Raw genomic sequence first — 26,147 nt, 5'->3', positions numbered from 1 at the left:
GCCCTTGCTGGCCCCAGGGGCTGATGGCATTTGTGCTCCCTCAGGTTCATGTCCCCACAGCAGCAGCATGGGGGTGCTCCCGCCTGCTCTGTGCAATGCAAACAGGGGCTCCTGAGCCAGTGCTGCCGTGGCTGTGCCTGCAAGGATGTGGCACCTGTGTGAGCTGGGGAAGAGGCCAGGGCTGCAGAGGGGGGATGTTGTTGGCAGCTCCATGAGGATGCCCTGGGACGCTGCCCTGGGCTGTGCAGCGCACTGGGGATGGATCAGTCCCTGCTCTGCTGCTCCTTCCCGTCTCCCCCAGGGCCCTTGCAGAGCCCCAGCCATGCTGTTTGCCCCCAGCCTGCCCACGGCCAGCCTGGGGCTGCTCACCCTGGGGCTTTTCTGTGCTGAGCATTGGCCTGGCCGTGTTCTTGAGAGAGCCTGGGCAAGGAGCCTGCAGCCCCCAGGGCCTGGTCTGAGGCATCAGCGCTGCCCCAGCAGTGCCCATGGCCTGTCCCTGCTGCAGCCCCGGCACTGCCACCCCCAGGACTGTGCCCGGCCCCGAGAGCACTCAGGCCCTGCAGCAACACCAGGGCCACCAGGGCAGCGGGGCAGGGCCACGGCAGCAGCACTGGCAACACCAAGTGCTGCTGCTGCTGCTGCTGCTGCTGGGCCAGCACTGATCTGCCCCCAGCTCTGCACACAGACATTGCTGCTGCAGCTCCAGAGAAAGCAACAAAAGGGCATTTCTGCTGAAAACTCTGCTGGGAGATCCTTTAGTTCATTTAAAGCCACCAAAGCGCAGCCCCTCATTGACATGGACTGTGGCTACAGGGAATGTGGAGAGAAAGAAAATAAGAAATGGCACAAGCAATGGCATTTATTTTTGGACAGTATGGCAAAGCTAAAACAAGGAAAAAGAACCTCTAAAATGAAACCAACAAGAAGTATCAAAGATGACTTTTATTACAAGTGATTTGCAGAAATTGCCCAGCAGTTTAATGTTTCTGAAACCATCCAGTCACCATTCTCCATACTGCAGCCTTGAGCTCCTGGTTCCTCAGGCTGTAGATGAGGGGGTTCAGGGCTGGAGGCACCACCGAGTACAGAACTGACAGGGCCACATCCAGGGATGGGGAGGACATGGATGGGGGCTTCAGGTAGGCAAATGTGCCAGTGCTGAGGAAGAGAGAGACCACAGCCAGGTGAGGGAGGCAGGTGGAAAAGGCTTTGTGCCGTCCCTGCTCAGAGGGGATCCTCAGCACAGCCCTGAAGATCTGCACATAGGAGAAAACAATGAACACAAAACAGCCAAGTCCTAAACAGCCACTAATAGCAAGAAGCCCCAGTTCCCTGACATAGGATTTGGAGCAGGAGAGCTTGAGGATGTGTGGGATTTCACAGAAGAACTGGCCCAGGACATTGCCATGGCACAGGGGCAGCGAAAATGTATTGACTGTGTGAATCAGTGAATAGAGAAAGGCACTGGCCCAGGCAGCTGCTGCCATGTGGGCACAAGCTCTGCTGCCCAGGAGGGTCCCGTAGTGCAGGGGTTTGCAGATGCACACATAGCGGTCGTAGCACATGATGGTCAGGAGGGAAAATTCTGATCCAAGGAAGAAGAAAACCAGAAAAACTTGTGTAGCACATCCTGTGTAGGAGATGTTCCTGGTGTCCCAGAGGGAATTGTGCATGGCTTTGGGGACAGTGGTGCAGATGGAGCCCAGGTCACTGAGGGCCAGGTTGAGCAGGAAGAAGAACATGGGCGTGTGCAGGTGGTGGCCGCAGGCTACGGCGCTGATGATGAGGCCGTTGCCCAGGAGGGCAGCCAGGGAGATGCCCAGCAAGAGGCAGAAGTGCAGGAGCTGCAGCTGCCGCGTGTCTGCCAATGCCAGCAGGAGGAAGTGGCTGATGGAGCTGCTGTTAGACATTTGCTGGGCCTGCATGTAGGGACCTGTTCATGAAGAAAGGACAGTGACAAGTCAGGAGAGGCTGCTATGAGCCAAACCTGGGCTATCCCCTCTAGCTTGTCCTGCTGGGACTCACCCAGCCTTTTTCCTGCTCTGGGAAACCTTCCCCCCGCTCCCTGCCTGAGCTCCAGGTGTGCTGGCTGAGTGTGCCAGGAGCAGCCAGGCCTGTGCGTGGGGGCTCTCAAGGAGCCATCCCTGCCCTGCTGCCCTGGGGTTGTGGGCCTGCTGCAGATGGACAAGGCTGGATATTCAGGATTTGTCAGGGAGATCTATCCTAATGCAGAAAGGCCTGGTTGCATCTGCATTACCAAGTCTAAAGGATGGCATGAGCTGGTTTTAGGAATTGTTTTCCTACCCACACATCATTCCTGGCTCTCTGAAGTCAGAAATCCCCAGAATTCCTGCTGCACTCAGGGTTTGCCACTGAGAGATGAGAGAGGCAAAGGATTCCCTGTGGCAGATGGAAGGTGAGGGGCTGGATGGGCTTGTTCCCAACTGCCCTGGCTTTGCACCTTTGGCTGCAATCACAGCACAGTCACACTCCCGGGTCACCCTGGCATAAACCAGACCCTGCCCAGAGCAGAGAGATCCCTGAATGTCTCACCCGCTCTCAAGGTCTCTGGGCAAGGTCTCAGCACTCCCTTGTGCTAAGGACACTCATGGCCCCCTTGGCAAAGCCAGCAGCATTTCCTCAGCTGTGGCAGCTCTGCCCTTCCCCATGGGACATTCAGGGAACTGCCAGAGGCTCTGGCACAGATTTGCACCCAGGAGGGCAGCTCAGAGCTTGGAAGGGCACAGCAAGGAGATCCCCGGCTGTGCCCATGATGGGATCTCAGGGAGGGGGCTCAGCTCATTCTCCTTTCCCATGGACTGATTTGCCCTCAGCCCCACAGGTCCCAGGGAAGCTTGGACACCCCATTCCCATGGACAGCCCTGCCTGGCAGGAATGCCAAGGGCAGTGCCTGACTCAGCTGCTGCAAATGCCAGAGCCTCCCTGAGAGCAGCAGATAACAGTGACAATATCAGGGCAGGGCAGAAACAAGAGAAGATGCTGTGGTGCTGTGCCTGAGAGGGCAGGGCAGAGACAGCCGGGCACTCAGGACAGTGTTCCCGTGCCCAGCTGTGCCCGGCACCTCCCACACACCAACAGTGCCCTCCTGCCCCAGCACTGCTCTGTTCAGCCCCCTCTCCTTGCCTGAGCATCTCCCTGGGCCTGGACATTCCCTCCTGAGAGGAGCCTTGTCCCTGCCAGCACTCACAGAGCCCATCCCACCCTGTGTGCCCTGGCCCCGGCCCTACAGAAACCTGCCTGTGTGCAGGGCCCTGGCTGGGGCAGGCTCTGTGTGCAGGTGGGCAAGGGCAGCTCAGGAGAGCCCTGCTGGGCCCTGCAGAGGGGATGCTGCTGCTCTCCAGGGCTGAGGAGTGGCTGAGGGCCCTTTGAGAGGCTCCCAGCAGAGAGACTGACCACCCAAAGTTACAGTTCCAGAGTCTCTGTAAATGTTCAGACATTCCTTTGGTGATCCTGTGTGTCCCTTTCAACTCAGAATGTTTTGTGATTCTGGGATTACAATTCCTGCTCTGCTTCTCTCATTCCCCTGTTGTCTCTAATCAGAAGAGAGAAAAACTCTTGCGAAGTTGTTAGAACAGTAAAGTAAAAACCAGACATTTATTGGAAGATTCCAGGTATCCAAGTGGGAATTGGGCACAACTGATTTCAACAATTCATTAAGGTGGATTATTTAGTTTCCCCAATTACACATAGCTGCTCAACTCATAGCAGTTGGTCCAAGGGCTTCTTTGCCATCACTTTTTGTTATGACTACTCACATTCTGGTCAAAAACCAAAATGTTCTTCTTGTAAGTCCTCTTCCTGATAATAAGACTATACAGTATCAGGAATGTATTTATACAGTCAGCTTGTTCTAAATTCTAGGAGAAAGGTTAGGAAATGTACTAGAGTTAATTAAGGATTATAGTTAAAGATGTATATAATAGTCGTTTAATAGAGTTAATAAAGAGTTCAATAAAGTTCTATAAGGATTATAGTTTTATAACTATATAATATTTATTTGCAGAGGTATGAATATATGAAAATGTATCAAAAGTAAAAAGTATTTTTGTCATCACCCCAACATTCCCATCCTCTCAAAGCAGGAAATTTAAAACATTCTCAGGAAAGCTCCTGATCTTTCCCGCAATGCCAGGCTTACCTTCTTTGGGAAGTGTCCTCTGGAGCTGTGCCCAGACTGGTATGGAGCTGGGAGCAGCCCTGCCCCACCCAGCCCCTCTCAGCAGCAGCACCTGCCCTGCTCAGGGTGGCTCCTTCCCCCCACAGCTTCTCCCCAGCGCTGGGAGCAGCTCCCCGGGCTGGCTGAGAGCTGTCCCTGGCAGGCAGCAGAGTCCCTGCCCCAGCACAGCGCCCTGGGCTGCAGGAGCCTGCTCTGCAGGACAGACCTGGGCACCCCTGGCTGCTCTGCACAAGAGAGAATCTGAGAATGTACTCATAGAGTCTGTAGGCATTGGGATGTTCCAGCTTTAGGCTCCAGGAGCTGCAGCTGCATTGTCCTGCAGCCAGAGGTTCCTGTGCCAAGGGCTGGCAGTGATTCTGCCCCAGGCACTTCTCAGCACCTTCCCAGCCCTGACTGATTGAAGCTCTCTGGGCCTCTGGGCTGGGCCCGGGCTGCCTGCAGGCAGTGCCCCAGCCCTGCTGGGCTGGCAGAAGAGCTGCTCAGCAAGGGAAATGTGCTTTTGAAGCTCTTCTTGCTTACCAGGAGCTGCCCCTGTGCCAGGAGCCCAGCCCAGCTCAGCAGCACAGACACAGCAGCAGGACTTTAATGACCCTCTGGGGCTTTGTGCTCAGGCCCTGAACATCAGTCCCTCAGAGGCAGCTGAAGAAACCTCTCCAGAACTCCAAGTCACAATCCAACTCCAAAGTTTCTTGGACTTTTAATGGGTCCCACTGAGGGACACGACTGAGAAAGTGTCCCCAGGCCCCAGACAGAGCAGAGAACTGCAGGCAGTGATGACAGGTGGGGACAAAGAGAAGCCAAGTCTTGGTGGCCTGGGGCACAGCAGCAGGGTCTGTGCCAGCAAGGGCTGGGAGGAGACACCTTGTCCTGAGGCCCTGGGGCCTCCTGGCACAGCCCCAGCCAGGCTGGGCACTGTCAGCCCCTTGTCCTGCCCTCAGCATCCCCCCCTAGCCCACATCCCAGTGGCCTCAAGGATCTGCTGGAAGGAGTCCCTGGGGAGCCTTGCTCAGCAATGGCCCTGGGGGCTCCTGAATGCTCCCAGGGACTGCAGGTTTTTCAAAGGACTTTGGGTTTTGATTTTGCCTTGGACTCTCTGAGAGGTTTGTGCAATCATGGCCTCCAATTATCTGCTGTAATTAGTCCCTGGAGAGGCTTTGTCAGTAGCAACACTCAGTGGGGCTCATTAATGCTTCAAGGTACTTCAGTTATTTGAAGGTACTTGGTGTTTCCCTTTCGATACAGACTCTGTGAGAGGTTTGTGCAATCATGGCCCCAATTATCTGCTTTAACGAGTCCCTTGAGAGCTTTGTACTGACACTCAGTGGGGCTCATTAATACTTTGAGATACTCAAGGTTTTTAAAGTACTTTGAATTTTCCTTTTCACACTGAGTCTTTGAGAAGTTTTTGCACCATCCTGGCTTGCAGTTCTCTCCTCCAAGGAGTCCATGAGGAGCCTGTGTTGGGGATGGACCTCATTGGGCCCATTCATGCTTTGAGACACTTTGGGGTTTTCTTCTGACTTTGACTCTTGGACAGATTTCTACAATCTCCTCTCAGGCTCTGAGGTTCCAGGGCTCAGCTCTAAATGCACCATGGGGCTTGTTAGCATCAAGCAAGTCCTGACAAACCATGGCTCAGCCTTGATTTCCCTCTAGTCTAGTGCTGTTCATCAGGTAGTTTTCCTGCTGGAGAAATATTTCAAAAATTTTCTAGTAAACATATATTCCTATTTTCAAGGATGTCTTTTATTATTTTTCTTATTACACAAGAGGTGATTGAAGCATTCTGTGACTGATATTGATCCAGGGACTCTCCTAAGGAGGTCTGGCCTGTTCAGAGAAGTTGTGCCTTGAGCTCTGACCCAGTGTCAACAACCTTGCTCCACATTCCCCCACCCCTTCCTGTCTCTCCTCACTCACTTGGGATCTGCTTTGCTTGGAGATCTGACTGCACACAGCCAAAGAGGGGTTTTGTCTTTTTAATTCTTTGAAGCAACCTAAAACTCTTGAGTTTCTCTGTTGGAAACATAGACCCTCCTCAAGGCTGTGCCAAGCCCAAGGTGCCACCAAGGCCACTCCAGGCCTGCCCTGGGCCAGTTGTGAGGGTGGATCATCATCCCAACCTGCACTAGGCCATTACAAAATGAGAAATTCTGCTTAATTTGATGTTGATTTCTGTTAGGGACCGGATACCCCCCTTCCCCAGAGACAATATTTTCTAAAATGTCCTTGTTGACCACACCAGAAACATATTTTTGGGCCTTGTAATTTTTGCTGAGGCCCTTTAAAGGGAATGGCACGGCCACTAGGGCCTCTGCAACTCCTTGCCCAATGGCCTGGGCTTGTACGGCCGCCACGTGTTCTGCTGTCCTGAGGCAATTACAGCCTCAATCATCTGCAGGAGTGTGGATTCCATCATTAGTGGAAGGGCATGCAGCCCTTTCTTACATTCCAGGTTGGCATTGGCTACCCCCAATGAGTTTAGTAATACATTTTGAGTCTTTTCATCCCAGACTTGTTTCTCTAGTGCCTGTTTAAGGCAATCAATCAATTTCATGCAGGGCTCTCCGGGTTCTTGTCTTATGTTTACATAGTACAAACTGGGGGTGCTAGCATCTGGTACCTGGATTAAACCTTTCAAAGCCATCTCTTTATATCGTCCAATACTTCTCTGGGGATACCTGCTGCTTGATCATCTGGCAGGCTGTGTTGTCCTTTTCCAGCTAGATGGCTGATTGTCAATTGCGCCCTTGCCTCATTATTAGCATAGTCTGCTATTAATTGATTTAGTAAACACTTCCATCCCCCTTTCCCACAGGGTGTATTCTGTAGGTGATAAAAACATGGTCATAATATATTTTAAATCATAGGGGGTTACATGTGCTGTAAACATGGCCCTCATTAGGCCATTAAAACAAGGTGAGTCCTGCCTATAGTCTTTAGCTGCCCTACACAGCACCTTGATTTCCCCATAAACCAATGGCTGATACCTGGGATTCTGCTCCCTTCTTTCCTAATGTCCTGGGGCAATGAGGAGTTTCAAGACTATTTGCCAGTCTCCTTCCTTAACTGCTTCCTTCCAGATCCTTTCCCAGGGATCTTCTAGGGTTGAGGGAAGAGGTGGCTCTGGGGAATCCAAACTGTCTTCTGGGTTGGAAGAATAACTTGGAGCAGAAACACTTGGATTAGAAATAGTGTGACAGTTTGGCTTAATATCTTTGACCATGGGGTTTATATTGTTTCCGGAGGGTGAGTAAAGGGCCCTGCCATTTTGTCATTTTCTGGAGCTGTGGCCCAGGGTGGAGGTGGAATGAATGACAGTGGAGGCGTGACCTGCAGTCACGGGGGTGGAGTCTGGATGTTCCTTCAGAGTGGAAGAGAAGGTTGTGGTAGCAGGAAGTGGAGGAGCCAAGATGGAGGGAGGGTGGTCAGGCTCCCAAGCCACATTTGGGCTTCTTCCATCTTGGGTCTCCAGGGCACAATGCTCCAGGACAGCGTGGCCATTGCCATCTTGGACCATCATGGAAAGTCCAAGAAAGGCGGGTTTCAGGGGAGATCCCAGGTTAGGAGTGACTGATGGATCAAGTTTTTAACACACAGCTTGCTGGTGAAGGGTCTCAAGGATGGTGTAGAAGAAGGGGAGCATGCGGGGTACAGTGGGGTCCGTTTTCATCAAAAGGCTGTACAATTTAAATCCCACAGAATCACAAAATCAATTATGGGATGTGGATCCGTATTTTAAAAACACGGTGGCAAAATGGGTGATAAATGTCCTGCATTTTCCCAAACCCACCTGCAATCCTCCACAGGAGGAAACTGTCATCGTCCCCACCAATGCTGCCTCAGGTCCCTCGAAGTGATGAGAAATCCACTGGGCCAGGCACAATCCACAATCCCAGGGAGCACTGGCCTATCTCTCAGCTAACCCCAGCTGACGCAACTGAATGTCAGGGTCCCTGCTCAGGGGCCAGATGTCACAGTGAGGGTGGCTGCAACAAACCTCTCTGGTTCCCTGACTTAAGAGTGAAGTTGGTGAAATGAAAAGGAGCAGGTTCAATGGAGTTGCCCAAAAAGAACTTCAATAACGGGGTGAAAAACAAAACACATGGAGAAGTTGAGCACAGTACGAAGGGCAGGATCCAAAGACCTGAGATAATAGGGAAGCAACAACATATACACTTGGGGCTAGAGAACTAGAACAATACCCATATAGGGGAAACAAGTAACCAGTAGGGAAACAGAACTTGGACAACTTAGCATAACAACACTAAAGGCTTATGGGAGAACTTCCAAATTCATCCTACGTTAAACAAATGACTCCCAGGGCTTGAAGCTCATGCCGGGTTCTTTCGGGGTAAAATCTGTCTGACTCTGAGTTACAGCCGGGCTAACTCCCACACTGCTGCTTCACACTGGCCCCTTGGGACCATGGGGCCCAACAGAGGCACAGTGATGTCCTTGGTTCCACGAGGCTCCAGAGTGTCACAATGGTCCCTTGGATCCATGGTGCTCTGCAGTGTCACAATGGCCCCTTCATTTCACAAGGCCACAAAGTGTCACACTGGTCTTCATAAGAAGGAAACCACAGAACCCCCATGTTTCAGGAGCTCATGAACGGCAGCCACCAGAGGCCAAGGCAAGCCTGACCTGTCTGTCCTGGCAGTTTGTCTGGGAGCAACCCTTAGATATTCAAAATTTTGAATGTGGAATCCTAATTTCAGCCATTTCTGCCTGGAGAAGGAGGATTTTTTCCACAAAAAGAAAAGCATAGAGACCTTTCCAGTATTTGGAAAACAGGTCAGTGCTGGCACTCAGGAGTTAAAGACCATCCAGACCTGTCTGTCCTGGCAGCTTTTCTCTGGCAGCAATCCTTGGATACACATAAATTTGGAGGTGGAATCCTAATTTTGGCCATGGATACCTGGAAAAGATGGACAGTTCTTTTCCATACAAAGGAAAGCCCAGAGCCCCAGTGTTTCAGAGTCAGATGGGAGCAGCCTGCCACATTCCAAGGTCAGCCAGACCTGTCAGATGGCTCCTGGGATGCCAAGGCAGCCAGATCTATTTTGTGTTCTCTTGGTTCCATAGGGCCCTGCAGTGTCACAATGGCTCTATGCTTGCATGAAGTCTTGCAACATCACAGTGGTTCTCTTGCTTCCATGATGTCCTGTGGCATCATAATGGCCCCTTGGTTACACAAGTGCTTAAGGATCTTAATGGTCTCCATGTTTGCACAAGGCCCCACAGTGTCATAATGGTCTTTGTGTTCCATGAAGCCCTGCTGTGTCACCACGGCCCCTTGGTTCTGTTGGGGCCCAGTAGTGCAACAATGGTTCCACAGCTTCCCACAGTGTCACAATGACCCCTTCCCTCCATGGTGCCCCACAGGATCACAGCGGCCCTTTGGCTCCATGAGGCCCTGAAATGCAACAACGGCCTCTTGGTTCCACAAAGCCCTGGTGCTTCACACTGGCCCCTTGGGACCATGCAGCTCAACAGAGCCACAGTGCTGTCCTTGGTTCTGTGAGGCTCCCGAGTGTCACAGTGGTCCCTTGGATCCATGGTGCTCTGCAGTGTCACAATGGCCCTGCATTTCACAAGACCCCAAAGTGTCACAATGATCCCATGGTTCCTCAAGACCCCACAGTGTCACAATGATCCCCTTGGTTCCACAAGTTCCTACAGTGTAACAATGCCCTTTGGCTCCACAATGCCCCCAGTGCCTCAGTGGTCTCCACAGGAAGAAAACAGCCGAGCCCCAGGGGCAGATGAGAAGCAGTCACCAGAGGCCAAGGCAAGCCAGACTTGACTGTATTGGCAGATTTTGTCTGGGAAAAAGCCTGGAATATAGGGAATTTTAGAGGTGGAATCCTAATTGAATGCCATGGGAGCCTAGACAAGAAAGATAGTTCTTTTCCATAGGAAGGAAAGCACAGAGCCCCAGTGCTTCACAGTCAGATGGGAAGTGGCCCTTGACATGTCAAATTCAGCGGGACCTGTTAGACAGGCCCCAGGAGGCCAAACCAGGCAGACCTGTTCCATGTTCCGCTGATATCATGGGTCCCCACACCATCACAATGGTCTCCTTGATTCCATGAAGTCTGGCAATGTCACAATGGCTTCTTGGTTTCATGAGCCCCAACAGAGTCACAGTGGTTCCTTGGCTCCATGCGGCCCTGCTGTGTCACAATGGCTCCTTGTTTCTATGGGCCCCACAGTTTGATCATTGACCCTTGCTTCCACAGGGCCCCTGAACTGCACAATGGTTTCCTCGATTCCATGAAGTTCCACAGTCCCACCATAGTTTCCTTGGACCCGCATTGTCACAGTGACCCTTGATTCCATGAGGTTCCGCAATGTCACCGTGGTCGCTGTTAGAGGCTGGATGAGATCGATGTCCCGAGACACCTCAGGATGCTCGGAATGCCCGTGTGGGGCCAGGCCCGGGTCAGGCCTTGGTTTGTGGTGGGACAGAGCCCCGCCCCCAACCCTGGCAGAGCTGTCAATCACACAGCAGGGGCGGTGCTATCCCAGCTGTGATTGGCAGCAGAGCAGATGTTGATGGGACAGGAGCCCTGCGGGGCTGGCAGGGACCTGCAGCTTGCAAGGTGCTCTGCTCTCCCTCAGGTGCTCTCGGAGAGATCCAATCCCAGCTGGGCACCTCAGGGCACAAGTGGCACTGCCTGTTCATGGGCACACAGCTGATGTCTGCCTGGAAAGGGGCACAGGTTTTAATACCTGTTAGTTTCATAATATACCAGAAAATATTCCTTATCTGGATTACTTGAGTACCTATAAGAAATGGCAAAGTTTTCCCACCAGGAACAGGAGTTTCCTGGATCTCATGGATTCTTCTACTGATGGCAGGAGAAAAAAATACTGATCTTCCCCTCTACATTTGCCAGCAACATTCAGTCTAGTATTTCACGACCCTCTTCCTTCAGGTGTTTCCAGCTCTCCTGGTTAAATGGCCGTGTCTAAGGACATCTCTTAATTTAGAGCAGCTGGATCTATGCCCTTCCCCTTGCTCCCAGATTTCCTCCTGCAGCTGTTCTCTGGTCATTCCAATGTGTCTCCCTTGACTGGCCTCATGCTTTGAGCATCAGGGAGTTGCCCAATTTTTCAAAACTTTAAATACTTTCTTAGTCAGCATCTTAGTTGTATTTTTATCTTTTATATCACCTCTTTGTATGTCTCTGCCTAAAATCCTTCCTGTATGGAAATCCCTTGTAGATGGTGGACATGTCAGATGTTGCTGTCACAAGGAGCTCAGGGAAGGGTTTTGATGTTTATAAAATTTATTAAATTTTAACATGTTCACATTTTTTCTGCTGGCCATGAAGAGAAACCCTTCTGTGCCTCAGAGTCTCACCAGTTCCTGGACCCTCAAAGGACACAAACCTGATCAGTTGTAGTTCCCACTCCAGTGGCTGCACTTGGACCTCCCTCTATAGGCAGAGCAGAGCTCCCTTGTCCCATAAAGTGCCTAGCAAAGGAGGGATGAAGGAAACAGGACAGGCTGTGGGGATCAGGGGCAGGGCACTGCCAGGGAGAAGAATGACTTTTGCATTTAATGGAGCTGTGCCTTCCCTTGGCTTTGTTGGCTGACAATCAATGAACATCCCTCTGTGTCTGGGGCAGCTCCTTCTCCAAGGAAAGCAGGTGGGAGTTGGAGCCAAGGAGCTGAAAGCTGCAGGTGCAGCCTGGGCTGGAAGGAGCTCAGATTTGCAAAAGGCTGCTCTGAGTGCCAGGGCTTGGATGGGGGAAATGGTGGGGTGGGGGTAGGGACAGAGTCTGATTGATTGTCAGCCATGAAGGGTCTTGATTTTCATATCTATTCAGACTGCATCAGGAGGTACTTGGATTCAATATCAGTTGGAGATTGCACATATCAGTGTATTATTGGGAGAAAAAACCAAACCACTAATAGGATCTAAAAAACATTTTCTCCTTGTCTTTTAAAAGAGAATATATTCAGTTCAAATACACTACTGAAATCTGTATAATTAACCACAAAATATTTGAAAACATTAATCAAATTATTCCCAGAGGCTTGGCTTGTTAAGATGTTCTCAATGTTAATGAGCCCTGGGACACTGAATTCCTGCACTGAAGAGCTGCAGGCTGAACAAGCCTCTGGAGCAGTGAAATCCAGCAGCAGCCTCCAAGTTGCTGAGGATGTTAGCAGCCCCCACTGAGGCCATCCCTGCCCAGAGACCGTGGGGGAATGGGCAGACAAGGAGAGCGTCCCTGGGGCTGGGCCAGGAGAACTCAGAGGCAGCAGTGGCTCCAGCTGGGCAATGGAGTGTGGAATGTGGCTGGGAAAGCCCTGCCTGGGCTGTGCCAAGCAGGACAGACAAGCCCTGACTCCCATCCACTAAAAAACTCTCTCAAGGAGACATTTAAAAGGAATTGCAATTGTTTGTGTACTCTGATTTAGACTCCCTGGAGAAATACCAATAAGAGATCCTCAGAAGCTCAAAACAACAAAACAGCCTTTACTGGAAAACACAGAAAATCCGAGAAACTTCAGCAAAAGGTTTAATATGATATTCAATCAACAAAAAAACCACTTCTTAATGCAATAACGTGGCCCATTCAAATTCAGAATCTGTAAGCCTGTTCAATTTAATTAAACTCAAAATTTGCAAGGGGGATGGAATTAGAAGAAGATACAGAAAGAAAGACAAAAAACCATTTAGAAACACACACAACTATTAACTCCTGGATTCCAGCAGCATTCAGATGGAAATTCCAAGAGGAGGTAGGGTCAAGATGTGTGCTTGCCTTGTGGTCAGCCTTCAATACCCCTTGGTCTTCCTGAGCCCTTCCCCAGGTGGGACTTGGGCTCAATTGGTCACTCAGGAGCTGGGCTGGGGCTCCAGAGGTGGCTGTGGAGCATTGCCTGTGCTGTGCCAGGGACTGGCAGCCACTGCTGGGCTGGGATAGAGGCTCTGGGGGAACTGGGGTTCCAGGGCAGGGCAGTGCTGGGGTTCCAGGGCAGGGAAAGGCTGGACCTGCCTCTCCCTGTTTCACACATTAAATGTTTTGAGCCAACAATCTCCTCCAGTCCGCCACACTAAGGCAATGTTGGATGTGAAATTCCAATTCTGGCTGTGGGCACCTGGATGTCAAGGACAGTTCTTTTCCATAGGAAGAAAAGCACAGAGCCCCAGTGTTTGGAAGGCAGGTGAGAGCCTCACTAGGCCAAGGCCAGCCAGACTTGTCAGGAATGTCAGCTTTTGTCTGGGAGCAGTCTTTGGATGTAGGGAATTTTGGAGGTGGAAGCCCAATCTCAGCCAGGGGCGCCTGGAGAAGCTGGACAGTTCTTTCCATAAGAAAGAAAGCATGGAGCTTTGCCCAGTGTTTTGGGGACAGATAGGAGGTGACATTCATTAAACCACTGTCAGCCAGTCTCATCCTGACAATACTCCTATGCGAATAATCCCTGGATATAAGGAAATTTGGAAGTGAAATCCCAATTCTGGCCATGGGTGCCTGCAGGTGAAGGACAGTTCTTTTCCATATGAAAGAAAGCATGAAGCGCCAGTGTTTCAGCAGCAGATGAAAAGAGACCCTCCACATGCAATGCTCAGTTGGACCAGCCAGGCAGTCCACAGGAAGCCAAACCAGCCAGAACTGTTCCGTGTTGCCGTGGTTTTAAGAGGCCCTGCGGTATCACCATGGTCCCCTTGGTTCCATGGGGCCTGACAGTGTCCTAACGGTGCTTTGATTTTATGGGTCCAGCAGTGTCGCAATGGTGCTTTGGTTCAATGGGGTCCCAAAAAATCACAGTGGCTCCTAGGCTGCAAGAGGCCCCTGCAGTGTCACAATGGTCTACTTTGGTTCTCCAGTGTCACAATTGACCAATGATGACACGAGGCCCCACAATGTCACAATGGGCATTTGGTTCCATGAGCCCTGCAGTGTCACAAAGGCCTCTTAGGTCATGAGGCCCCACAGTGTCACAATGGCCCCTTGGTGTCACAGGGCCCCACAGTGTCACAATGGTTCCTTGGTCTCACAGGGCCCCACAGTGTCACCATGGCCCCTTGCTTCCATGGGCCCGGTGCTGCTGCATTCCCCCCTCCCCTTCTCAGGCCGCCCTGCCAGCTCAGAAATGCTCCTTGGCCTCAGCCTTGGCCAACAGCCCCTGGCTCAGCTCCTCCAGCTCAGCACAAACACTGTCTGCTCCAGGCACTGCTGCTGCCCAAACAGCTCCGGGTTGCTGTAGGAACAGCCCTGGGAACTGGTTTTGTTCCCTCAGTGGCACAACATCCCTGTTCTCACAGTGCCAAAGAAAGCTGTTGATGCCAAGTGCAGCCAGGATGAACCATTGCTGTGACTGCAGCCCCTCTCTTGGGGCTCTACAAACAGCGCTGCAAAAGGAGCCCCTTGGAGCTCTCCTGGGCCAGCGACTCCCTCTGAGTGGGGCCTCTCCCACCCGGGAGCTCTCCCCTTTGCTGCACTCAGGGATCCCTGAACAACGAGGGAGCCTGGGCCGATCCCCCCACTCCTCCAGGCTCAACCCTTCACCCGCTGGGGAGATGCCAAAGCATCCACAGGGAGCATTTCCTGCCCTCAGGGGAATTTCTCACAGGTGCCTTGCACTGACTCTTTGTGTCTGTGCACACAGGAGTGCCTGTGCTGGGGAGTTGTGGCAGAAATGCTGCTCTCGGAGGGGTTGGAGTGCCTTGGATAGCTGAGTCAGTCAGGCCTGGAAGTAAGGTTAGGTCATGAGATCTAAGGGACATTAAATGCTGCTAAGAGTTGTTCTTTTGCTAAGTTGTTATGTTTAATATAAGTTATAAGCTAAGTTGAATATTATTAAGTATTATTCCTCTATTAAATTGCAAAGTCATATGTTATAAATTAGGTTAAATACTGTTAAGCTCTGTTCTTTTGCTAAACTGTGAAGTTGAAGGTATCAGTTAAGGTTAAGGTATAAGTTAAGTCCTGTTAAGTTTGAGCTCTGTTCAGCTTTTAGACCATATTCCTTTTATCCTTGCCCTCACTGTCCTTGTGTCACAAACACACACAGGGACAGTTGTCAGTTCATTTCTGGTTCGATTGCTTGGATTTTGTTTGGTTTTGTTGTTGCTTTGTTTCTTTGTTGTGCCTGAAGTGTCCACTCAAGAATATCACTTGCCAAGGAACTTTGTGGTGCTGTCCCTTAATATTAAATCTGGTTGTTGCTGATCCCTTGCAGGGATTTTTTCAGCACTCTCAAGCCCTCGTTCAGAACAGGGTGAAGGAGCCCTGGCCCAGGCTCTGGCCCTGGGGGACACAGGGACACTGCCAGGGGGTCCCTGTCCCCCTGTCCCACCCCCCAGGGCCCCGGCCCCTCGTCCCCGTGTCAGGCTCTGGGGTCGCTCTCGTGGAACATCCTCTGGGGGAGGCTGCGGCGCCGGGGGTGGGGGGACCCGGGGGGACAGGGGACCCCACTGTGCACGAGCAGCGTTGGACTGCTCTGGGGGAACTGTGAGGGGGGCTGGGGCAGAGTGACCTCCCCAGTGACCTCACACAGCCCCTGTGATGTCACACAGCTGATCTGTGATGTCACACAGCCCGCTGTGATGTCTTACAGCTCCCTGTGATGTCACACAGCCCCCTGTGATGTCACAGCCCACATTATGATGTCACAGATTCTTCTGTGATATCACACAACCTACCCTGCGATGTCACAGCCATTCTATGATGTCACAAACTGATCTGTGATGTCACAGCCCCTCTGTGATGTCAGAGAGACACCCTGTGATGGCATAATCCATTCTGTGATGTCCAGCCATTTATGTCACAGAGCCTACTCCTCGATGTCGCAGGCAACTCTGAGATGAAACACACCTACTCTGTGATGTCACAGCCTGCTCTGTGATGTTACACAGTCACACGGAGATGTCACAACCCACTCTCTGATGTCACAAAGCCACTTTCCATGTTGGCAGAGTTTGCTCCATGGCCTCACACCCTATTCTATGACATCACAGCCAGCTCTGTGATGTCACAACCCCCTCAGTGATGTCAAAAAACCCTCTCTATGATGTGATACTGCCACTCTCTAGTGTCACAGCACACACTTTGACCTCACAGTCTGCTCTATGATGTCATACAGCCATGTCATGATGTCACAGCCTGCTCTGTGATGTCACACAGTCTCCTCTATGATGCTGTAGCTGCCCAATGACCTCACACAACAAACTCTGTCATGTCACAGACCAACCTGTGACCTCACACAGCCCACTCTGTGCTGTCACACAGCCCCTTGCTGACATCACAGCTGCGCTGTGCCTCCATGACACAGCCACAGAGGTGCTGCTGTGACACAGCCCCCTCTGGGACATCCCCCAGCCCCTGCCAGTGCTGAGCCCCTGTCAGCTCTGGCTGTGCCCTGCTGCTGTCCCTGAGCTGCCCTGGCAGTGCCCCAGCCCTGCTGGGCTGTGCACAGGAGCTGCTCCTGGCCAGAGCTGTCTCTCTGCAGCGCTGCCCTTGCCAGGAGCTGCCTCTGGGCCAGGAGCCCGGCCCAGCTCAGCAGCACAAACACAGCACAAGGACTTTAATGACCCTCTGGGGCTTTGGTGCTCTTTGCATCAGACTCAGTCCCTTGGAGTGTGCTCAGAGAACTTCTCAGGGACTCAAAAAGAGAGTGAAACACTGAAGTTTCTCATACTTTAAACCGATCCTTCTGAGGGACAGGACTGAGAAAGTGTCCCCAGGTTGCAGCCAGAGAACAACACTGGAGGCAGTGATGACAGGTGGGGAGAAGCAAGGAAAAGACATCTCTCATGCTGAGCAAACCTGCGCCTCTGTCCCTGCTGGCTGTCGTCATCCCCTGGCTGCCCCACCTGGCTGGCCCCTTCCTTCGCTGACAGCTCTGCCTCCTGCCTGCCTCTGCCTGCCCACACAAAGCCTTGGGCTGCTCCAGGCTTTTTCTGGGTGATGTGTTGCACCACAGCTCTGCCCTGGCAGGGAAATTCCTTTCTCCCACTGTCCAGTCTGGGCCTCCCCACCTACCCTTAGCACAATTATTTCTTCTTCAGGCTCATTGCCACTATGAAGAGAAACTCCAGCCTCCCTGAAACCACCCTTCAATCCCTCCCGGACTACTCCTGTTCTGTCCTCAGTCTCAACACCACTAAGCCCAGAGCCTGCAGCCTCCTCCCACTGGTTATGTGATGAGGCCTCCAAACCCCATCTTGGGAGATTTTTGGGTCCTCTCCAAGGTCTGTGAAAATAGAAGAATAGTGGTTGAAATTATTTTCTCCCAAATCTTGCAGTGACAGAGCAAGGCTCAATATATCTGAAATTAATGAGGATGGATTTACATTTGTTAAAAGGATGAAATATTTTACAATGATTAGAATGGCACAAAACTGCAACTGTTCTTCCACAGAACTGGATTCCCCATCTCAGGAATTATCCTACAACCTGAGCCTCTCATCTCCAAGGACAGAATTCCTATTGTGTGGGTTCTCTGATGTGCTGGGTGCCCTCACAACGCTTCTGGCCAGAATGTCTGCTGAGGGCAGTGACCTCACAGCCATCACCATGGCAGCCCTGTCCCCTGGGCCTGGCTCTCCCCTTTCCTCTGCCCCTGCCTTGTCTCTGCTGGCATGAAGAGTTTTGTCATTCATATCTTGTCCCCAAGGTGCTGGGGCCAATGGCTTCCCAGGCAGGCTCCTGGAGCAGAAGTGGCTTTTCAGAGCCCAGCCAGAAATGAGCCCTGAGGCAGCAGCTCTGCAGTGCTGGCCACCAGGCCGGGCTGCCAAGGGAGGCTTCTGGCCATGCCCTGCAAGCAGCTGCTGCTGCCAAGGTGCCTTTGGTGCCTCAGGCTCTGCCTGGCACAGCTCCCAGCACGGCACTCTGCCCTTGTGCCCAAGGCTGCAAAGGCACTGATCTGTCACAGGCTCTCACGGGGGCTCCACGGTGACATCCCAGGAGTCCCCGGGTTGCCAAAGAGCCAGGATGTGACAGATACTCACAGGGGTTCCTGTCATGGGCACAGTGGGAGCTTCAGGCAAAGTTTATTGGAGAAGCTCCTGTTGGGTCACAGCGTGCAGAGAGGATCCCCAACAGCCGCACAGATCCCCAAATGTCACCGCTGAGTCACAGACGACACAGACTCAGATCAGAAGGCTAAGGGCTAAAATCCACCCATTTATTCACTCCTCTTCTTTTATACCTCGGTTTGCTACAGGTGGACTTCATTGGTCATTTCACCAACACGTTTCACATGCTTGGCTAATTAAGACAACACCCTTCAGCAGCCAACTTTATGGAAAAAACAACTTATTAAAAACATTGTCAGGGCACCAGTTATTGATGTTTGTTTTATATTGGGCCCTTCTAGGGGCTCCCGGGATGGGGGAAACCCTCCTGTAGCAGTTCTGTGCCAGGGAAAAGGAGACGCACTGGACTTTTTCAGTCTTCCACTTCTTGTTTATTGTTATTTTATCTGAAGTTTTGTAGACTGTCCACACCAGGCTCAGTAGGCTGGAAAATCACGGCAAAATGGTCCTGAAATGTACAGTTTCAAGGTCTGTTAAAGTGTCTTTATCCACTGGATGAAGAAAGTCTTCAAATGTACATTTTTTCTACTTATCTACCAATAACTCGTCCCTTGACTGTCCACAAAACCTCGCACTGTACTTTCCTTGACCAATCACCCTGTTCCACCAATACAGCAGAAAATGGAGGAGATGAAGAAGAAGGCAGGAACTACATCCAAATTCCTGCATCTTGCTTCCTATCTACACCATACTAAAAATCCCAAAACCTAAATTTCTCACCCAAGTGACATACTATACTACTCTCTATTATCTATTTCATACTTTGGTGAATTCTAATCTATCTCAAAGTCATGGAAGTCCTCTCCGTGGACGAAGGTTAAAGGCAGTGTTTCTCTGGGGGTCAGGACCCCTCAGAGCAGAAAGAGAAATATTCCCTGTGCCCTGGATTCTCACAAATTTATCCTAAAAACCTTTAACCCTTAAGGCGTTAAGTTACCCAAAAATGTTCCAGGTCAGTAGGATTAGGAGGAGAAGAAATAGAGAACAACAGAAAGACAGAAGATCTATAGAGAGACAGGCACATAGGAACCAACCGCTTGGGTTCCAGCATTGCTGACAGAGGAACCCCAGCAGAAAGCAGGATCCAGAGCATGGGCTGGCCTCGTGCTCCGGCTTTTAACCCCCTGGGCCTTCATGGGCCCGCCCCTGGGGTGGGACTGCCAGTGGCTGGGCCAATCAGAGTCAGGGTAGGCACCAGCTGTTGTTGTGTGATTACGCCTCTGCTGTGTGATTGACAGCTCTGCCAGGGCTGGGGGCGGCGCTCTGTCCCACCACAAACCAAGGCCTGACCCAGCCCTGGCCCCACACGGGCATTCCGAGCATCCCGAGGTGTCTCGGGACATCGATCTCATCCAGACTCTGACAGAGACCGCAGTGAGTCTACGGAACCTCATGGAACCAAGGGGCCATGGCGACACTCTGGTGCCTCATGGAATCAAGGAGACCATTGTGAAACTCAGGGGCCCCAAGGAACCAAGGGTCCATGGTGACCTTGTGAAGCCCGTAGTGGCACGGAGGAGCCATTGTGACACAGTGAGGGGGCATGGAGCCGAGGGGCCATGGTGACACTGCAGAAGCAAGGGGAACATTGTGACACTCCAGGGCCTCATGGAACCAAGGAGACCATTGGGACACTGTGGGGTCCCACAAAACCAAGGGAACATGGAACAGGTCTGGCTGGCTGGGCCTCCTGGGGACCACCTGACAGGTCCATCTGACCTTGGCATGTTGAGGGCTGCTTCTCATCTGCCTTTGAAGCACTGGGGCTCTGGGCTTTCCTTCCTATGGGAGACAACTGTCCTTCTCCTCCTGGGCCCCATGGCCAAAACTGGAATTCCTCCGCCAAATTTCCTTATATGTAGTGATTGTTCCCAGAAGAAATCTGCCGGGAGTGACAGTGCCTTGGCCCCCCAGGGGCGATCTCCCATCTGGCTTTGGAACACTGGGACCAGGTGCTTCTCTTTCTTATGGGAAAAAACATCCATCTTGACCAGGCAGTCATAGCCAAAACTGGACATCTGCCTCCAGCATTCCCTCTATCCAAGGATAACTCCCAGACAAAAGCTGCCAGGAGTGACAAGTCTGGATGGCCTTGGCTTCCTGAGGGCTGGCACTCATCTACCTCTGAAACACTGGGGCTCTGTGCTTTCCTTCCTAATGAAAAGAACTCTTCTTCCTGTCCAGGTGCCCATGGCCAAAATGGAGATTCCACCTCCAAAATGCCCTGTATCCAAGGATAGCTCCTAGATGAAAGGTGCCAGGAAAGACAGGCCTGGCTTGGCTTAAGGGTGCCCACCTCTCATCTTCTTCCAGAGCACTTGGACTTTGCACTTTTCTTTCCTACAGGGAAAAAACATCCATCTTGATCCTGTTGCCCATGGCTAAAACTGGGATTGCACCTCCAAAACTCTGTACATCCAAGGATTGCTCCCAAGTGAAAGCTGCCAGGACAGAAAGGTCTGGCTGCCCATGGCCTCCTGGGGGCTGCCTCTCATCTGCTTTCCAAACACTGGGGTTTGGTGCTTTCTTTCCAGTGAAAAAGAACTGTCCTTCTTCTCCAGGTGTCCATGCTCAAAATTCAGATTCCTCCTCCCAAATTCCATATATCCAAAAAGTCCTCCCTGACAACAGCGGCCAGGACAAACAGGTCTGGCTGGCTTGGACCCCAGGAGCCACCTCTCTCCTCTTCTGTTTTTGAAACACTTGGGCTCTGTGCATTCCTTCCTATAGAAATGAACCATCCTTCTTGTCTACACAGAAATGGCTGAAAATGGGGTTCCACCACACAAATTCGCTATATCCAAGGGTTCTTTTCAGACAAAAGCAACTAAGAAAGAGAGATCTGTCCGGCCTAGGCCTCTGATGACCACCTTTCATCTGCCCCTCAAACACCGGTGTTCTGTGATTTCCTTCCTATGGAGAAGAACCGTCCTTCTCCTCCTGGTGTCCATGTCTGAAATTATGATTCCACCTCTAAAATTCTGTATATCCCAGAGCTGCTCCCAGGCAAAATCTGCCAGTACTGTCAAGTCTGGCTGGCCTTGGCCTCTGGTGACTGCCCCTGCAACACTGGGGCTTGGCTCTTTTCTTCCCAAGGAGATCCCTGGGACACTGTGGGGACCTCATGAAACCAAGGGGATCATTGTGGCACCACTGGAGCCCATGGAACCAAGGGGCCATGGTGACACAGCGGGGCTTCATGGAACCCAGAGACTATTATGACTCTGTGGGGCCTGATGGAACCATGGAGACCATTAGGGTCCTTCAGGGCCTCGTGTTACCACGGGGATATTATGAGACCTCAGGGCCTCATGGAAGCAAGGGACCTTTGGGACACTGTGGGGCCCCATGGAACCAAGGGAACATGGAGCAGGTCTGGCTGGCTTGGCCTCCCAGGGGCCACCTGACAGGTCTGGCTGATCTTGGGATGTCAAGGACTGCCTCTCATCAGCTCCTGCAACACTGGGGCTCCTGCTTTCCATGCTACAAAAAAGAACCATCCCTCTTTTTAGATGCCCATTGCCAAAACTGATACTTTCCCTAAAAAATTTTCCCATATGCAAGGTGGTCACCTCTCATCTGCCCCTGAAACAATGGGGCTCTGTTCCTTCGTTCCTTTGGAAAACAACTGGCCTTCTGGCCAAGGGACCATGGCCAAAATTAAAATTTAGCCTCTCAATTTCCATATATGCAAGGATGGCTCCCAGACAAAAGTAGCCAGGACAGACAGGTCAGGCTGGCCCTGTCCTTTGGTGATTTTCTCAGACTCTGAGCTGAATGTTTTCATTTGAAAACACCTTGGAGAGAGCCCAGAGATCTCCCAAGGTGGGGTTTTGAGGCCTTGGGCCCATGACGACTACATATGGACAAAGGAGCTCTGTGCTGTGTGCTGTTGTGGGGGTTCTGCATCATGGAAGTGATGTTCTAAGAGAAGCTGCTAGCACTTTCCTTCATGTCTAACAGAAAACCAATCAGTAATTAGCTTTGAGAATTGACAGTCTGTTAAACCACTAAGGAAACTGTACACACCTCTGTGAAGACACATGTTAAAGACGAGAAAGCCTGGGAGGGTCTCTTTCCCTTCTGGCCAGCAGAGAGGTAACAAGGCGGGCCCAGCCCCCGTCTCAGCCGGGCCGGGCCGGGCGGCTCCTGCCGTGGGGCCGGGCCCCTTCCCAGGGAGCCCCCCAGGCCCCATCGGCTGCCGGGCAGGGCAGGGGAGGCCGCGGGGCCGAGGCCGGGCCGGGCCATGGCTGCGGTTGCCAACACCTGGGCGCTACCGAGCCCTGCCCCGCCGCCAGCCTGGGCCCAGCCAGGATCCGCCGGGCCCCAGGAGCAGCCCCGGGCCGGGCCGGCTCGGCCAAGATTCTGCCACCCTTGGGGTTCACCCGCAAGCCCCGGGCAGGGGGAGGAGAAGCCATGGGCCCCGGCCGTGCTGCTGCTGTGTTCTGGCCTGGCTGCTGAGATCCTGGCCCTGCCCCAGCGCAGCCCATCCTGACACAGCCCCAGCGCAGCCGCTGCAGAAACCTCCATGGTAAAACAGCTCCGGCCGCAAGGACCGAGCCCGGCCGGGGTCACGGAACCATCTGCAGGCCCTGGGTGAGATATTAACTCTTTCAGTGCTTCCATCCTCCCTCGAGTGAGAGAAAAGGACAAAGTGCAGGCACACAGAGGAGCAACATGAAGACACCGATTTCAGTGAAGGAAGAGTCAAGACCCAGATGGGAGGAATTAGGAGATACTTTGATCTTGGGGCTCGAATCGTCTTGTAAATGTATAGAGATGGATGTAATTGATACATCAAACTTTCTTTTCCACGATAATGCTTTGAAAAGAATGGGGAGATGACTTGTTCAGCAAAGGCCTCCATGCTAAAGTAAGCAAATATTGAAGTAGTTGTGATTCCAAGAGAAGTTTAAACGGAGAAAGAGAGAAGAGTGATGAGACCCCGTGCCCTCAGGGAGAGAAGAAGACCTCTGTTCCCAGAGACGAAGATGATTTCAGAAATAGATGAAGAGAAACTTTGCTCTTAAACCGCTCATGTTTAAACTAATACCCGATAAGTTAACATGGCCCATAAACAGAGCTGTGGGAAAAGCTGTAAAAAATGGCAGGGACTTCAAAATTGCAGATTTTCTGGGCAGCTGCTATTGGTGGGAGTTGAGAGCTATGAGAGAATTGTTTTCTTAAGTATGAGTCTCCGTAGTATGAAAGAGAGACACCTCTCCCTAAGTGAACTGAAGAAAAACTATTCTAGATGTGGTAAACTGACTGGAAACTTTATGTTTTGTCTCCTTACATTGTCAGTGGGAAAGAAAAGTTTGTAGGGAGGGTAATTGTTCTGAAAGTTTTGTTCTGATTCTTATTACTCTTTCTTCTATTAACTGTTAATAATCTTTTCTTTGCACCCTTTTGAAGCTTTGAGCCTGCTGTGCATTTCTCCTAATCCTATCTCACAGCAGTACATGAGTAAGTATATTCTAGTGAGTGCACTGGTAATTAGCCAACACTGAACCCACCACAATAATTGATGTATTGGCTGAGAAATCTCAAATTGCTGCACCAAAACCGCTACAGAAATATACCTGAAGAACTGCAAAAGAGCAGAGGTAAATCAAGGCACAGCCATGGTTTGTTAGGATTTGCTTGATCCTAATGAGGCCCCATGGTGCATTTGGAGCTGAGCCCTTGACCTTCAGGGCCTGAGAGGAGATTGCACAAACCTTTCCAGGAGTCAGAAGTCAGAAGAAAACCCCAAAGTGTCTCAAAGCATGAATGGGTTCCACTGAGGTCCATCCCCAACACAGGCTCCTCATGGACTCCTTGGAGGAGAGAATTGGAAGCCAGGATGGCACAAAAACCTATCAGTGACTCAGTGTTGAAAGGAAAATCCAAAGTACACTAAAAAACTGTGAGTATTTCAAAGTATTAATGAGCCGCACTGAGTGTCAGTAGAAAGCTCTCAAGGGACTCATTAAAGCAGATAACTGGGCCCATGATTGCACAAACTTCTCAGAAAGTCAAGGTAAAAGCCAAACCCAAAGTCCTTTGAAAAACCTGCAGTCCCTGGGAGCATTCAGGAGCCCCCAGGGCCATTGCTGAGCAAGGCTCCCCAGGGACTCCTTCCAGCAGATCCTTGAGGCCACTGGGATGTGGGCTAGGGGGGGATGCTGAGGGCAGGACAAGGGGCTGACAGTGCCCAGCCTGGCAGGGGCTGTGCCAGGAGGCCCCAGGGCCTCAGGACAAGGTGTCTCCTCCCAGCCCTTCCTGGCACAGACCCTGCTGTGCCCCAGGCCACCAAGACTTGGCTTCTCTTTGTCCCCACCTGTCATCACTGCCTCCAGTTCTCTGCTCTGCCTGGGGCCTGGGGACACTTTCTCAGTCGTGTCCCTCAGTGGGACCCATTAAAAGTCCAAGAAACTTTGGAGTTGGATTCTGACTTGGAGTTCTGGAGAGGTTTCTTCAGCTGCCTCTCAGGGACTGATGTTCAGGGCCTGAGCACAAAGCCCCAGAGGGTCATTAATGTCCTGGTGCTGTGTCTGTGTTGCTGAGCTGGGCTGGGCTCCTGGCACAGAGGCAGCTCCTGGTAACCAGACAGAGCTTCAAAAGCACATTTCCCTTGATGAGCAGCTCTTCTGCCAGCCCAGCAGGGCTGGGGCACTGCTTGCAGCCAGCCCCGGCACTGCCCAGAGGCACAGACGGGTTAAACTCAGCCTGGGCTGGGAGTACAGAGCAGAGCTCACTCAGGGCTCACTAGAGCAGAAATCATCCCAGGTTTCAAACAGTCATTCCCTGGCTGTGGAAGAGAAGCTGCAGTTCCTGCAGGGATCTCCTGGAGCTGGCACATCCCACAGCTTTTAGGAGCTTTCAGGAGCACTCTCAGAGCTGCTCCAGGGCAGGGATCTGGCCCCAGGGCAGGGCTGGCTTTCCCTGCTGCCCCAGCCGAGGCACAGCCCCAGGCAGCTCCTGTTGCCAGGCTCTGCTGCAGGGCTGAGCAGCCACGGGTGCAGCCAGGGGTGCCCAGGGCTGTCCTGCAGAGCAGGCTCCTGCAGCCCAGGGCGCTGTGCTGGGGCAGGGACTCTGCTGCCTGCCAGGGACAGCTCTCAGCCGGCCCGGGGAGCTGCTCCCAGCACTGGGGAGAAGCTGTGGGGGGAAGGAGCCACCCTGAGCAGGGCAGGTGCTGCTGCTGAGAGGGGCTGGGTGGGGCAGGGCTGCTCCCAGCTCCACACCAGCCTGGGCACAGCACCGGAGGACACTTCCCAAAGAAGGTAAGCCTGGCATTGCTGGAAAGATCAGGAGCTTTCCTGAGAGTGTTTTCAATTTCCTGCTTGGAAAAGGGATGGGAAATTTGGGGTGATGACAAAAAGATTTTTGCGTTTTATACATTTCTTCATATATTCGTAGCTCTGTAAATTACTGTTATACTTTTATAAAACTATAATCCTTATTTAAATCTATTAAACTCTTTATTATCTCTATTAAACTACTACTATATACCTCTATATTCATACTCCTTAATTAACTCTAGTACATTACCCAACCTTTCTTTTAGATTTTAGAACAATAATCTGACTGTCTAAATACAGTCCTGAAATACTGTATAGTCTTATTATCAGGAAGAGGACCTACAAGGAGAACGCTTTGGATTTTTACCAGCATGTGAGTAGTCATAACAAAGAGTGGGGCAAAGAATCCTCTAGACCTACTCCAATGGGTTGAGCCAGAGGTGTGTAACCAGGGCAACTGAGTCTCCTACTGGATGTTCCGGTTAAATATCCGGATTATTCAACCTCAATAAATTGTTGAAATCAGGGGCTGGGTGTGCCCCATCCCCACTGGGACACCTGGAAGCTTCCAATAAAGGTCTGGTTTTTATTTTAATGTTC

General features: G+C 51.7%; 1 protein-coding gene and 1 pseudogene across 1 annotated transcript; both read right to left on the bottom strand.

The window, feature by feature from the left end:
* The window catches only part of LOC135287561 (zinc finger protein 345-like), a 737,501-nt pseudogene that overhangs the window by 445,976 nt on the left and 265,378 nt on the right, over positions 1–26,147 (bottom strand).
* LOC135287609 (olfactory receptor 14I1-like) lies at positions 978–1,910 on the bottom strand. The gene has a single exon (XM_064400886.1). It carries the CDS (start codon positions 1,908–1,910, stop codon positions 978–980), a length of 933 nt encoding a protein of 310 aa, XP_064256956.1.

This window comes from Passer domesticus, chromosome 30, assembly GCF_036417665.1.
Source record: "Passer domesticus isolate bPasDom1 chromosome 30, bPasDom1.hap1, whole genome shotgun sequence".
Classification (NCBI taxonomy): domain Eukaryota; kingdom Metazoa; phylum Chordata; class Aves; order Passeriformes; family Passeridae; genus Passer; species Passer domesticus.
The sequence above is the reverse complement of the archived record's forward strand: the minus strand, read 5'-3'. Positions and strand labels throughout refer to the sequence as shown.

Coding starts and splice junctions, on each gene's coding strand:
- LOC135287609 (XM_064400886.1), bottom strand. CDS start 1,910: ATGTCTAACAGCAGCTCCATCAGCCACTTCCTCCTGCTGGCATTGGCA.